At 33.5% G+C, this 14,047-nt stretch overlaps 1 protein-coding gene across 4 annotated transcripts in view; it reads right to left on the reverse strand.

Moving 5' to 3' along the window:
* GNPDA2 (glucosamine-6-phosphate deaminase 2) overlaps positions 1-14,047 on the reverse strand; it is a 30,492-nt gene that overhangs the window by 2,983 nt on the left and 13,462 nt on the right. For 2 of the 4 annotated variants that reach the window (XR_004325975.1, XR_004325970.1), the window contains exons 5-7: positions 13,697-13,881; positions 9,681-9,855; positions 146-294 (exon numbers count right to left, since the gene is read on the reverse strand). Coding sequence is in view for 2 of the 4 variants with exons in the window: in XM_032496898.1 (XP_032352789.1) it covers positions 2,982-3,043; positions 9,681-9,855; positions 13,697-13,881 (422 nt within the window). In the remaining 2 variants the exon portion in view is untranslated. Of the gene's footprint in view, positions 1-145; positions 295-1,861; positions 3,044-9,680; positions 9,856-13,696; positions 13,882-14,047 lie in introns of those variants that run through there. The other 2 variants (XM_032496898.1, XM_032496896.1) reach the window with 1 other exon arrangement.

The following is a 14,047-nucleotide window of genomic DNA, read 5'->3' on the forward strand; positions in this document are numbered from 1 at the left end:
TAGATAAGAGCTTGGGTTCTGAAGCCATATTTTCCTGGTTTCAGCTTCCTATTCCACAACTCAACTAGGTAAGGTAACCTTGGCCAAATTACCCTCTTTTTATCCATTTAGTCTTCATTAAAATCACGATTATTCTATTACTTACCTCTGTAGGCTGTTGTGAAGGTTAGATGAAATATGCTTAAAATATTGAGGAGACTACATGACAGCATATGCACAGTGAAATTTGTCTTCAGACATATTCCTTACACTGAAAGGGCCCCATACTTAAGATTCTTTCTGTCTAGTTCATGCCTGAGATAAAATATTTTCAGTCAGTGTCAACTTGTTAGCTGGATATATTTAGGTGATACATAGGAATCTTTTTAAACAAAGTCAAATAACATAGTGTCTAGACATGTGCTCTAGTTTTCCATAAAATGTTTATAAATGTTTGACACTACAGTTTTCATGTACATATAAGTTAAAGTAAGGGTGGGGCTGTCTTACTTCTAACTAAAATGCATTTGTGCAAAGTGATGTTTGGTATTAGCAGCAGCTGTTATTAATGACAGTTTAATAATTAATGTCTAGATTTTGTAGTTGAGGCGACTGAGCTTGAGAGTAGTTCAGTAACTTAAGGTTACACAGCCAGCAAGTGATTGTCTTAGTCCAAAGCATGTGCTTTCTTTACTCAGTCACTGAACAAACCAGAGGACAGACTATTACAGTAAGATAAAATAGCTTAGCTGTGAGATAAGATTTTTTTCCTCTACCATTATTGCCAGGGGAAAGTTAAAAGTTGGTACCTGGCACATAGTATGCACTACTATTCTGTAACATCTGGGCTTCATTAGCATGCTTGTGATTTGGACACTTTTTTTCCCTTTAGTCTCTGACTTTTTGGGAAACAGTTTTACTTGAAATAGTAAAAAATATATTTTTCAATTTTTTTTGCATACGCTTATGTTCTCTCCCCTGGCCACTCTCCCAAACATGATTTAGAGTTGTGTGCCTTCTAAGTGTTATCCCCTAGAGGATCTTACATTACTGATTTTTTGCATGCAATGATGTAAACTGAATATTATAACAGCCACCATTTATTGAGTTTAATATGTGACAGCCACTGTGCTGAGCCCTCTTCCCTCATTCAGTCTGCATAACAGTGGAGGTACAGGTACTGTTACCATTCTATTTTATGAGGGAAGAAGCTCAAACTCAAGTATTGCCCAATGTCACAGCTGTTGACAGCTATTTTTTTTTTTTTACCCCCCAAACCCCAATCCTTAGCTACCATGCTTTATTGCCTCTTGTGGAAATATCGTCAATAGGCTTCTTAGTTTTTTTGCTTAACAGCAGCTTAGCTCCCCAGTTAGTGAGCTAAAGTGTTCAGAAAGCAGTTTGCTGTGGACCTTAACTACATGGACTTGTAACATCAAGGGCAGTGATACATCTTTTAGACTCCTTTTGTTTCAGCTTGCACATATGGAAAGCACTGAAATAACAGATGAGCTGCATCTGAACAGGTATCCATACCTTCTAAGGTAGTTTGCAGTAACCAGTACTTATTACCAGGTGTGGGACTGGGAGATGATACTGATTCACTATAGTCATTTAAAAACCATTTGTAACACTTAAGGCTACTAGAACTTCATTATCTAGAATTAAAGCAGCATATTTTATCCTAACAGTTTTATTTATTTTTTAATTTATTTGCTATTTAAATATTTTCAGGAATTTAACTGTAAATACAGTCACATAGGCAACTGAGCAGGCATGTAAGTGATGCTTTGTCTACTAGATAGACTTAGAAGAGGCAAAATATGCAGAGGAAAGGAAGCTTTTTTTTTTTTTAAACTCCCCAAGGAGCACAACTAAGAAATAAGAAACAGAGACATTGTCTTTTAATTTAAATCTCCTTACTAAATGATGACAACAAAAAGTACATTCCGGCACAGAGCTGCTATGAATTGTTACAGTCTCTTAGATGTATGTTTTCAATTTCACCTCTGAAAATAAAATTTAGGTAACTTATATTTGTTTATTATAAGCTTTATTTGAGTTAAAGATAGAAAACAATATACTTCTATTTGCAATTTAATGATGCGAGTTAATGGTAATCTAAAATAGCTTACAGTAATTCCTTTTATATTATACTTCATATTATCCTTTTAGACATATATATAAGGAATAAAGCTAATTGTTTATGAAGTTTAACAGTAATCAGAAAATTTTCTTCAAAAGAATTCCCTATATGTGTGGCTAAGTATAAAGCTCATAATTGCCAAAATACTTACAAGTGCATGAACCCAAGTCATTAAATAAAAATAAGAGCACATTTGTAAAAAAGTGCTATAGAAGAAGGTGCACAAAAAACACGCACTTATATATACTTTCCAAAAGGGTGTAAACTGTACTTTTAGGCACTGTCATTTCTCCAAATTTTCTGTACCAATATTACATAGCTGGACTTTTGATGTCCAAATGCTACTGCAGGAAGACGACTAAGGCAACCACGTGCAGAAAGCTTGTGTGTGATGCAGAGAAAATATAAAGATAGCATTCCAGAAGTAAAGACTTGTAATGACAGTTGTTTGATACCTGAAAGGCTTCAAGGGTATTCTTGTGATTAAAAAAAAATTAAAATCTAAGAATGCCTCTGTAGTCATATGAAGGTACTTGATGTACAGAATCTTCACCTTTAAAATCACTTAATATTTGTAAACAGGCAAACATTTCATTTCTGTGCTGTTTTATAGAGTGGCTATGTGGCTTCTGTACTTTATAATAACAAATGGCTGATCAATTGAGAGAGCCAATTACTTCTCCTAAACCCTAGTATAAAATGGACACATTCTAAGTATGGAATGTTTAACATACAGATATTGGACTTTAAAAATGACATATTCAAAAATTCCCCATGTTTTATATTGCATAGCTGAAAATTCATCTATGTATAAAAGTGTTCTATTCATTCAAGCAGAATTTTGATCCAATCTCCTTCAGTTTCCTTCTTTCATACTGTATAGTGGATCCACAAGTTTATTGTGCACATGCATTAAACCTTAAAGAAAAAAAAGCACAATTCTAGTTGTATTTCTCATTTTGAACTACATCTCATTTACTTTAGAATACAAAAAATTTAATAAGCAGTATATTGGTTCCCATCTGATAGAAAAAAATTTATTTAAAATATGCAAATAGGAATGTTTCAGAATGTTAAGTTTTAACTACCTAGCAAATACCAACTTACAGCTTATGAAAACATGGATTTAAAACGGGTACAGGTCCTTTGGGATAACTGTAATTAGGAGTTCTTGTCTTCAGAACTTCAGTATGACGAGGTAACAAATTTGAATACTGCCTAATTACATCTAAAAGTCAGCTGAGTCTGATCCTCCAGCAGTTAATCTACCAGATTCCACTGGGAGAGGTTTACTAAAACAATATAGAAGATAACATATTAAATATTAATTTCCAAGTAAATTTAAATTTCATCTTATAATTGGTATACTTACAAACTTTCCTTACTAAAGCTTCTTGGGAAGTATCTTCTCATTACTCATGTCTAAATGCACATGTACTGTATTTCTTCAAGGAAAAAAAATTGTTCCCATTGCTGAACTAAACATTTTATATTTTGTAGGTTAAAGAAATCAGTTAAATTTACCAGGTTATTAAGAACATGGAGGCCAGGGAAAAGGACTCATGATGTGGTTCTTAGGAAATGAGATTTCTGGATCAAGGAGACAAGGTACTATAGTTAGTAAGATGTTCTTTGTCACGAACGCTGCAAAAGCACTGCAAAATCCAAACTGGGGAAGAACCAATTTTAAGAGATAAGCAAAGTGACATGCAAAGAGCACTTAACTATACATGTAGTAAGAGGAAAACCAGAGGAGTCTTAAAAGGAGGGGAGAAATAATCCCTAGTGTAACTGAAAGAGAGAATGCTAACTACTTACCAGCCTACTTCAGTGTCTAGTCAGTACCTCAAACTTGTTAACAAGGTTAAGACCCATTTTTTCCCTTCTAAACCATTTCTTAAAAATCTTGGTATATGGTGTTACCCTTCAATGAGGTGCTAAAGCCAGACAACTGAAATTCACTGTTGATTTTTCTCTTTCCCTTTTTAATTCAGCAGCAAGACTGCCTGGCACTACTTTCAAAATATATCCCAAACTAGCCACTGTTCATCTCCACGGTTACTGCCCTGGTCAAAGCCACTGTCTTCCTCTAATCTGACTACCAACTCAATACCCTACATTCATCATTTCCCTCTGCCCCATAATAGAATTTCTACACAGCAGGCAATCTAATTTCTTAAAAAAGACTACATCATACTATTTCGTTACTTAAAATTCTCCAATTGCTCTGGTCACTTAGAAAATAACTTGGATTTTATTCTTTTGTCTTTGTTTATCCTTCTGGTCTCACATCCTCTCACTTTCCCCCTTATATGCTATACTAAACACTGGCTTTGCTACTGTCACCTCAGAAGGTCTAAGCTTGGTTCTAGTGCCTGGTCTTTATACTTGCTGTCTCATTCAGCCTGGAATGCTCTTCTCCCTGAGCAAAGCATGACTGTCTCCTTTTTGCTTATTAGATCTCAGCCTAAATGTCATCTTACAATGAATTACTATTTCACTTTCTTTAGAGCAATTTTTAGTCTTAGAAAATGTTTTTCTACTATGTCTCCAACTAGAAACTGAGGAGGACCTTCAATTCACTGCCTGAAGTCCTAGGTCTGTAAAGGTCATGACACATGGAAGCTCAATGAACATTTACCTTAGAAAATCTGTGAAGTTTCAGTGAGATGGCCTCTAGAAGCTTTTTTTTTAAATTTAAAATGAACCTAGAACATAGATTGATAAAAAGGAGACAAGAAAAAGGAAGGATGGAGACAGAGATTCTGTAGTTCAAGGTCCTTAAGGCAGAAAGGGATCCAGGGCACTGGCAGAATAACTAGACATGAAAGGATGCTTAAGGATGAGGATGAATTTAGAGTCTTGGAGGTAGGACTGTGGAGAGACTAGTTAAACCTTCCATGCAGCTGGAGGGAAAGAAGGGCCAAAAGGGTAAAGTGAGTAATGGGAAAAGTTTGAAGACAGAACAAGGAGCACAGCTAACCAAGGAAGTGAATGGATCTTCATATAAAAAAATACCAAACAAAGCATAAAAGTGCTTGATTGGTTCTGCCTCCACCTCAGGTGTATGGCAGCCACTTGGCTATCTGGCCCTATTTATGAAATGGAGTAATCTCAGTTCAGAGATTCAGAACAGAAAGCAATGTACTAAACATAGTGCATAAAAGTCTTATAATGATGTTTGGTTTGTATGTCCTAATACTTGAATGTTTCTATGACAGTTCCATAAAGTTAAATAACCCCCCTTCCATGCTTACCAGTGCTTTGAGGACAAAAAGCCTGTGATAAAAATCCATGAATATGTGGACAAACCAATGAGTATTTTATTCATTAGACTATCTTCCTGTGATAAAAATCCATGAATATGTGGACAAACCAATGAGTATTTTATTCATTAGACTATCTTATGCAAACTATCCTGGAGGCTGGATTTGAAATATACTGACTTATTGGCATTTGTTCTTTGCTCAAAAAATGGTAAGAGTATTTTTCTCAGACTAATAACCTCCCTCCCCCAGTACCTTTTTGGTGCTCTAAAGGCTGCTGTTAACTTTACACCCTCATAGGGACGAGATTAGCTCTTGAATGTTCAAATGCAAGCGTTCTGGGGGAAGCCAGGACAGAAGTAATCCACAAGCATTCTGTCAGTGAGTACTCTTTGTGTTCATCGTGGAGGCTAGTTTTCACCTGCACTAGCCCTTTTACCTTTGGTCTACATTCTAATATTGGGATTCCCAAGGTTAAAAAAAAATCTAAGGTACTATGTTAAAAAAGTCAAACACTCCATACTGAAACATAACAAAGAAGTTAAACTTAGAATGCAGGAAAACAGTGATAAATAGTGAAACCATCCCTGACTCTCAGACTGATAACAATTAGAAGCTGTCCATTTGGTAGAAATCAAATGTATCAAGGACTCTTAACCCAGATTCCTGGAACACACTAGAGCTAGAAAAGGTTCAAGGAATTCTGGAATCTCCCTAATTAATATACAGCCTTGTGTGTGTGCGCACATGTACACACACACATGTACATGCATGAGCATTTTTCAGAGGACAGTCTTCACCAGATTCTCAAAGAGGTCTATGACCCCAAAAAGGTGAAAGGCCACTGCCACGTGAGCCCTGATTTGCCTCTCTGCTCTTAATCTATACATTCCCTTTTGTTTTTAAAGTATAACCTAGACCCATTTTATCAATACGCTTTGTTCTCTACTCTATTACAAAGAACTTTTTCTGTTACTGTGTTCGCTCATCCTGTGCTGCTAATTATGCCATTTCCTTATAATCTAAATGCTCTCCACCTTCCATGGCTCTCAATCCCTTCAGCTCAATTAGAGTTTTCTTCAACTACTATTTAACTATAAAAATCTCTCCCTTATTTAAAACAAGATTTAACTGAAAAGTTTAATCCATTTTCAGCAACCAGTATGTAAGCAGCAAAGTGCAGATTGGAGAGACCAAAGAGGGGACAACAAAGACAATGGTAATTTCAGCCGTGTAGTTTAGAAGACGCATGTATCAGCTCTCAGAGGATCATGCTATTTACAGAATTTATCATTTGCTGAAAGTTTGATCTTGGAAAAAATATATTAGAGGTTAAAAACACATACCTTAAAAACATCAGGATAAACATTAAAAATCCAACTCCTTAAATTTTTTTTTTAAAAACCTAATTACTGGCTATAACTTAAACATAAGATAAAGCTAGTTCTAAACTAGAAATAATTTTGGAAATTTTAGTACTTGCTTTTTGGATGATAAATCAAGAATTTATCATGACTTAGAGACTGACAATTTTCTATAAAGAATGTGATAAAAAATAATTGCTACTTAAATTCTGACATGTTTTGAGAAGAAAAGTTAAATACAGATTTTATGGCTTTGGTTCAATCTGAACTATTGGAGGAGGGTCTTAAAAAAGATAAAAAACATGTTCACCATAGATAATGATGATGTCTTGAAAATATATTCTCTCGAGGACATAAAACATAGGCCTTATTTAAATAAGCAAAAACAAAAAAATAGAACTAATAAAATGAATTATTAAAATGTTTCCTGTGGTTTACTTATATCTTTCAAAAGGTATATACTGAAGTAAACTTCGATTTGCTAATGATCCTTATTTTAGATGTAGTTAACGTAGATTTTCCTTCAGGAGCAAAATAATTAGAACCCTCTAAGGTGCCCAATGATACTTTTTAGTAATGGCAAAAAAAAGAGTAGTGATGTGAATAGTATTTGAAGAATTACAGATGATACTATGGGATTCATTTCCTCCAGTGCACCTTGCAGTGATACAATAATAATGATATGACAAATATATCGAACTACATTTATAACATGCATAAATTTACAAATAGTTACCCTATATCAAAATATCTTACTGTAAAATGAGGTCTATAATGTAGCTCAGAAAAGTATCTCAATTCCATTTTTCTCCGTATTGAAGGAGGCATCCTGACAGAGGATGATGTCCTGAATCTCTTCAGAAATATATACAGCTCCAAAGTGGAAAACACTTTGTAAGTCACTTAACATCCCTAATAAGTCTGTTAATTCATCTAAAAATTGGATTCTAAGAGTATCCACATCATAGAATTGTGAGAATTAAGTAAATCAGTAAGTGTAATACATTTAGAATTAGTACCTGGTCATGTAAGTATTGGCTCTTACTAAATATCTTACTAAATACTTACTTCACTAAAATGTGAACATTTTCTGATAAAGATAAATTAACAAAATCACACAAGTACAGGGGTCTATCTGGGGATTATTCGTACTAGCAAATGGCAATGTTGAATGAATCTCTTCAAAATTGGCATTAAAATACGTGGATAATGAGGATTCCTTCTACTAACTTTTTCAAGGAATCCAGTATCTGTGATGAAACCTGGACTACATGAAAATCTGTAAGTAAAATGCCATGTAAGAGCTCTGTCTTACTCACAACTCATCACTGAACTGTTCTCTGCTTTTATCTGTCAGATTACTAAGAAGCTAACATTTTCAGTTTTATTTGATATATTTGTGGCTTGGTAAAAAACTGATAAAAATATAAATGACTAGAGGTAATCTAAGTGTTTAACAGTAAGGAAACATTTAAGTAAATCATGATGTGTCTATTACTATATAGCCATTAAAATGCTTTTGAAGAATATTTAGTAAAACAGGAAAATGCTCACACAACAGGTAAGTGTAAATACTAAACTCTTTACATATCATAATTTTGTTTAAAAAATTAGACTATTTCCATTGTTTGCCAAACTTCATTTGTGTATCACCTTCAAGATTTTTTTTGTCATATTCACACACTTACATGAACTGTGAGTTACCAATTTCCAATTTAAAACTGACTTAAAATTTTCAAGTTATATACTATATTTCATGAATATGAGATGTAGAAAACTGTAAGCTACACCATTATTTTATCTACCACTAAGAAACATGCTACCAGATACGCTATGATATACTGCTTTTAAACACATCCCAATTTTAGATGAGATAAATATGAAAAAAGATGTGTCTTAGAGACAATAAAGTATACTAACTTTTTTGACTTTGTTAAAGCAGTAATATCTATGAAATACAGGTTTGATTGGTTCATTATATTTTCTAATACACATTAAATAAACACCTAGTTACTAGAATAATAAGATTAAAATACATACATTTTCATTCTTATAATACCAGCAGTATACATACTACATACTTTGTGGATTACTGACCTATAGATATGACTTAATTATATAATATTTTCGTATCAGCTGTATAAGTACAGGTGCCTTGTAAAGAGTACCTAATTTATACAGCTTGTTTATATGTGTGTATTTATATATGGAACAGACTCTTAGCAGAGAATACCATCTAACTGAGTGCAGTCAAGTTTCCTTGAAAATCTCTTAAAGCACCTATCACATCAAGCACATGTGGTTTTATATATATATAACCTAGTAAGGAACCAGGTTTAAGAATTACTGGACTAACCTGCAGGAAGAAGCAAAAGGGAAATAAACATGCAGAAGTCAGGGAAATCAGACTCCTGCTTACCTGCAGAGTTCATTCCATGCTGTCTGAAATTTAGCCAGTATAAATTTAAATATGACAAAAACTTGAAATTGTGAAGATTAAATGAGACAGTGGGTGACCCATCTTATCCCCTGATTTTGTTCTAAACACAGCTGGGGGTGTAGGGGGTGGGACAGGTAAACAAGGGAAAAATTAGAAAGGACATATATACATTTCCTTTGGGGTTATTTAATTATATATTCAATATGAAAGTAAAATATTATTAAATTTTGGATTTCAAGAAACATTTACTGAAAATATAGATTGAAGAGATTTTCTTCAAGAAAAAATATTAGGAAACTACTCTGAAAGCTAGTATTATCTAAAGTGAGATGTTTCTATTCCTTGAAAGAACTGACTACTGTGTCACCATAGTGTCAGTTGTCAACAGGCCACAGTGCAGTATGTGTGACTCCACAATATCACACTTTACTTGTCATCTACAGTGGAGTATTTTCCCAGTCTGCTTTTGAAATTTCAATGCTCACCTTTAAAGTATTTCACAGTTTTAACTCTTAATTCTAAAGTAGCATCTTCATCACACACAAAAATAGTTCGGGGATGCTGCTGGAAAGCTGAAACAGTCCACATGTGATTGACTCCTTCTTCTATTGCTTTGTAGAGAGCAAATGCCTTGTGTGCACCTGTTATGAGGATCATTACCTGAAAAACCATGAACATTACTTGTTAATTAATTCTTAAAACATGTTCCAAATGACTAAGAAGCTCTATTTTTTTTTTAAACAAAGACTTTAGCACCAGTATTCTTCTGAGGGTTAAAATAAAAATAAACAGCTCCATTTTTCTTCATAGTTTAAGGTATTTATTTCCATTCTTTCAGGTAACAGGCAAGCACAAAGTGGATCTCTTCTTATGGTTGAACAAAGTAAAACAGTACCTTGTTTGTAATGAAATATTACTGAATATACCATAATGCCTGTGATAATTAACATTAAATACTGATGTGCAGAAGAGACATGGGAGAATGAAGATAAAGAAACAAAAGGGCTGTTTTGCAAAAGCAGAGTTACAAGTCAAGAAAAAATAAATATAACCAGGAATCAGATACCAAATTGCTCTAGTCCAAATAAGTAATAGACATTACTTTGGACATGTCAAAGACTCTAAAATAACAGATATTTTAAAAGTAACCTTAAGATGGGAAACTGAAGATTGTTTCATTGAGTGTGTCTTATCTAAAATTGTCCTGGAATAAAACTAGATTTAAAGAAGGATTCAGGATGTACTCAGATGCAGGAACTGCCCTTTAAGCACGCATGACTGAAACTATCCTTATATAAACAGAAAATCCAAGCTCTTGGTCCCAGATCCCTAACAGCCTATAAGATAATTCAAAGAGCATGTGCAGATGTGAGTGAGTGTATACGTGTCTGAGTCTTAACATTTTTAGCAGTAAACTGAACCTATTTTACAAGTTAAACAGTTTATGTAATGCAGTAAATTTTAAACATTTTTTTCTCATTACAGTTGTCAAATAAAAAAAATGAATGTTAAGGTGGTTCTAATTCTAAAATATCTGTAACAAGGTAAAAATTCTGCATTGCATATTTTATAACCAGACATTCTAAAACGGAGGAAATTAAAGATTAATGAACCAGATACTACTATATTTCTTTTATCAAGATTCACTATGTATTTTTCATTTTGAAGCTATATGTTGATTACTGTCAAAGCCTCATGAATGCATTCGTATATGAATTTCTACTGTTTTTATTGATACTTCTTGTTCACAAGTATAGAGATCTAGATTCTGAAGAGTTAATATGTCATCACCTATAATTAAAAGCATTCTCTTTTAAGTTAACAATGCTTGATATAATAAGGTAAGCACAACACTGTTTAATGGATTTATTAATCCGTTTTCCTTGTGGGATATTAATAGTTTTTTTTTCTTAAGATTGATCTATATGTTACAGAGGAGTTTTAAAAAAACAAAAACAATAGGATATTCAAGTTCTTTACTCTATCCTGTCTTCTAATTTAAAATCTTTGGAATTAGGACCCAGGAATCAGCATCCCTTAAGTGATTATGATGCAGTCTGGCAGAGGTCCTTACACTAGCACCTGAAAAGTCTCTTTAAAGCTATATTAACACACATTACATCTAGTGACTGCTGCATGATGGATATTTTCTCAAGTTTAATTTACTTCAAAAGTTTAAAATATGATTTTGTGGTTTCAGAGTTAAACACTGAACTTGGCACTTTCTTTGAATTATCTCATTTAACTCCTGAATACAACACTATGCAATAAATACTATTCTTACTCATATTTTACAGATAAGGAAACGGAGGCACAGATATTCTGTAACTTGACCAAGGTCTTAGTAAGGCTACTATGTAAACAAGGGGTCTGATTCCAGCATCCATATCATTAACTACAGTAAGACATATATACCCTTTAATTGAGAATTAAGAAATATCTAGAAAAGCAGAAACTGAAAAAAAGTTGCTCAGAACACAATTTGATGTTGACAATATGTGATTAGTTCTACTCCATCTGCTCCACTATTCTCAAGGAGAGTATTTCTATCATGAAAAAGCTTTAGAGCAGCTCCTATCACAAATCAAGTCTTAAGGATAGCATCACATAGGGGGCATATGAGACAGCTATGGGGTGGTCAGTAAAAAGCTAGAAACTTGCTAAGGCTGGAACCCAAGGAAATGAAAGGAAATGGCTGAAAACTGATCGAAGTCTGGTAATACAGAGCGTTTTTATGCCAAAGAGGCTAAACGTCATGTTGTGATGAAATAACAGGGAATCAAGACTTTATTATATACATGAATAATAACTAAAGTATGTTTCTGAAAAAATACTTGAGCCTGTAATATAGAGAACAGAATAGATAAAAAACGGAGATACCCAAGAGGATGGGTTTGCAACAATCACTGACAGACTGATACAGACTAGAAGACAAGTGTGAAGTCCTTATTTATCTCTAAGTTATCTGTTAAATGGTGGGGACTTGGTGACTGATTAGATATGGAGAAGAAGAAGCTGAGAATGACACACATGTTTAAAGTTCAGATAATTTTCAGGGAGAGTGTTGCTATTCACCAAGGGGAGGGAAGGTAATTACAAGGTAAGTATAAGGAGTTAGTTGGAAATACAAAAGGTTGCCATCTGCAGCAACATGGATGGACACAGAGAAAGTTTAAGTAAGAGAAATACAAATATTTTATATCATCACTTATATGTGGAATATAAAAAATGATACAAATGAACTTATTTACAAAACAGAAACAGACTCACAGACAGACTTATGGGAGAGAAGGGATAAATCAGGAATATGGGGTTAACAGGTACACACTATATAAAAAACATACAGTAACAAGGTTTACTTTATAGCACAGGGAACTATATTCAATATCTTACAATAACCTATAAGGAAGATAACCTGAAAAAAATATATATATATACACACACACATACACATAACTGAATCACTTTGCAGTATACCTAAAACTAACACAATATTGTAAATCAACTATAGTTCAATTTTTTAAAAAATGCTATAATAAATCAGCATTAAAACCACTGGGGAAATGATGGAGTCCTGTAGTTTTGCCACGATGATTTTCTTTATAATCACACTGGGAATGAATACTATGAAGTGAATGGCATCATATAATTTTACTAGAAAAACTGAACAAAAGAAAAAAAGATCAGTACTTGAATAATTCTCTGCTAACTCTTAAGAATTAGGATAAGAGTTACACTACAAATTAAATATTGTTAAATGAAGAAATCTATTTGCATAACTTTCATATTTTAGAAATAAGATTGCTCTAAGTTGTTCTTAACTTATTTACTATGAAATTTCAGTCCTTAAAAGGTCTTTTTTTATACACCAATGATTTTTAGATGAAAAACTTCTATATTTTGAATGACAGTTCTATTTGTGTATTCATGTCTAAATATATTTACATCAAAATCAGTTAATTATTCATCATACCTTGTCTGTACTGTCCTCTGAACCTGTCCAATCCTGCTGCCAGAAAGGAATGGAGTTTCAGGTTCCTCTATAATTTAACCACTTATAATCATGAGCTGACTATAATATGTTCTGTTATTCCCAGGAGAGGAAATGACAGCCCAGTTAAAAATTTAAAAATTAGGCAGAGTCTACTGTTCAGAGCACTTGCCTTATTAAATATACCAAATTTAGAACAGATCCAGCCCTAGAGGGGTTCCTTTTCTGCTGGTTTTCAGTGTGATTTTAGGACCTCAAATTGTGAAACAGGAAGAAGCAGTCAAAGCAGTACCCCAAAAGAGGTGGTGCCTAATTCTTAGTTTCCAGCTCCAAAGACCTAATTTAGTTGAATTCTAAACATGGCAATGAGAAAGGCAGAAATGACTGAAAGCGAGAGAACAATTTATATTGTAAATAGGATGCAACCAAAATGTCACTTATTCAACTCTGTACTTTCTCCAAAATCTAAAGACATCAAAGGGAATACATCAAAGAACATTTAATTCTTACTTCTCTAGCATCCATCACTGTCCCCACACCAACTGTTAGAGCCATAGTTGGCACTTTCGATAAATCTCCATCAAAATATTTAGCATTTGCCAAAATGGTGTCCATTGCTAGAGTCTTTAATCTTGTCCTTGATACTAAACTGGATCCTGGCTCATTGAAAGCAATATGACCATCTGGACCAATTCCTTTCAAAAGAAATACATATACACACACATATATATGTAAGTAAATAAGGTTTCTCACATAAAGTAAGTAAGATTTTCAAAGTTCAACATATTTTAAGACCAAAGATAGATAGTCATAAACATGCTTACCTTGTTTTATTTGATAGCTGAATTTCTAATGCTGTAT

Source organism: Camelus ferus, chromosome 2 (assembly GCF_009834535.1).
Source record: "Camelus ferus isolate YT-003-E chromosome 2, BCGSAC_Cfer_1.0, whole genome shotgun sequence".
NCBI classification, from domain to species: domain Eukaryota; kingdom Metazoa; phylum Chordata; class Mammalia; order Artiodactyla; family Camelidae; genus Camelus; species Camelus ferus.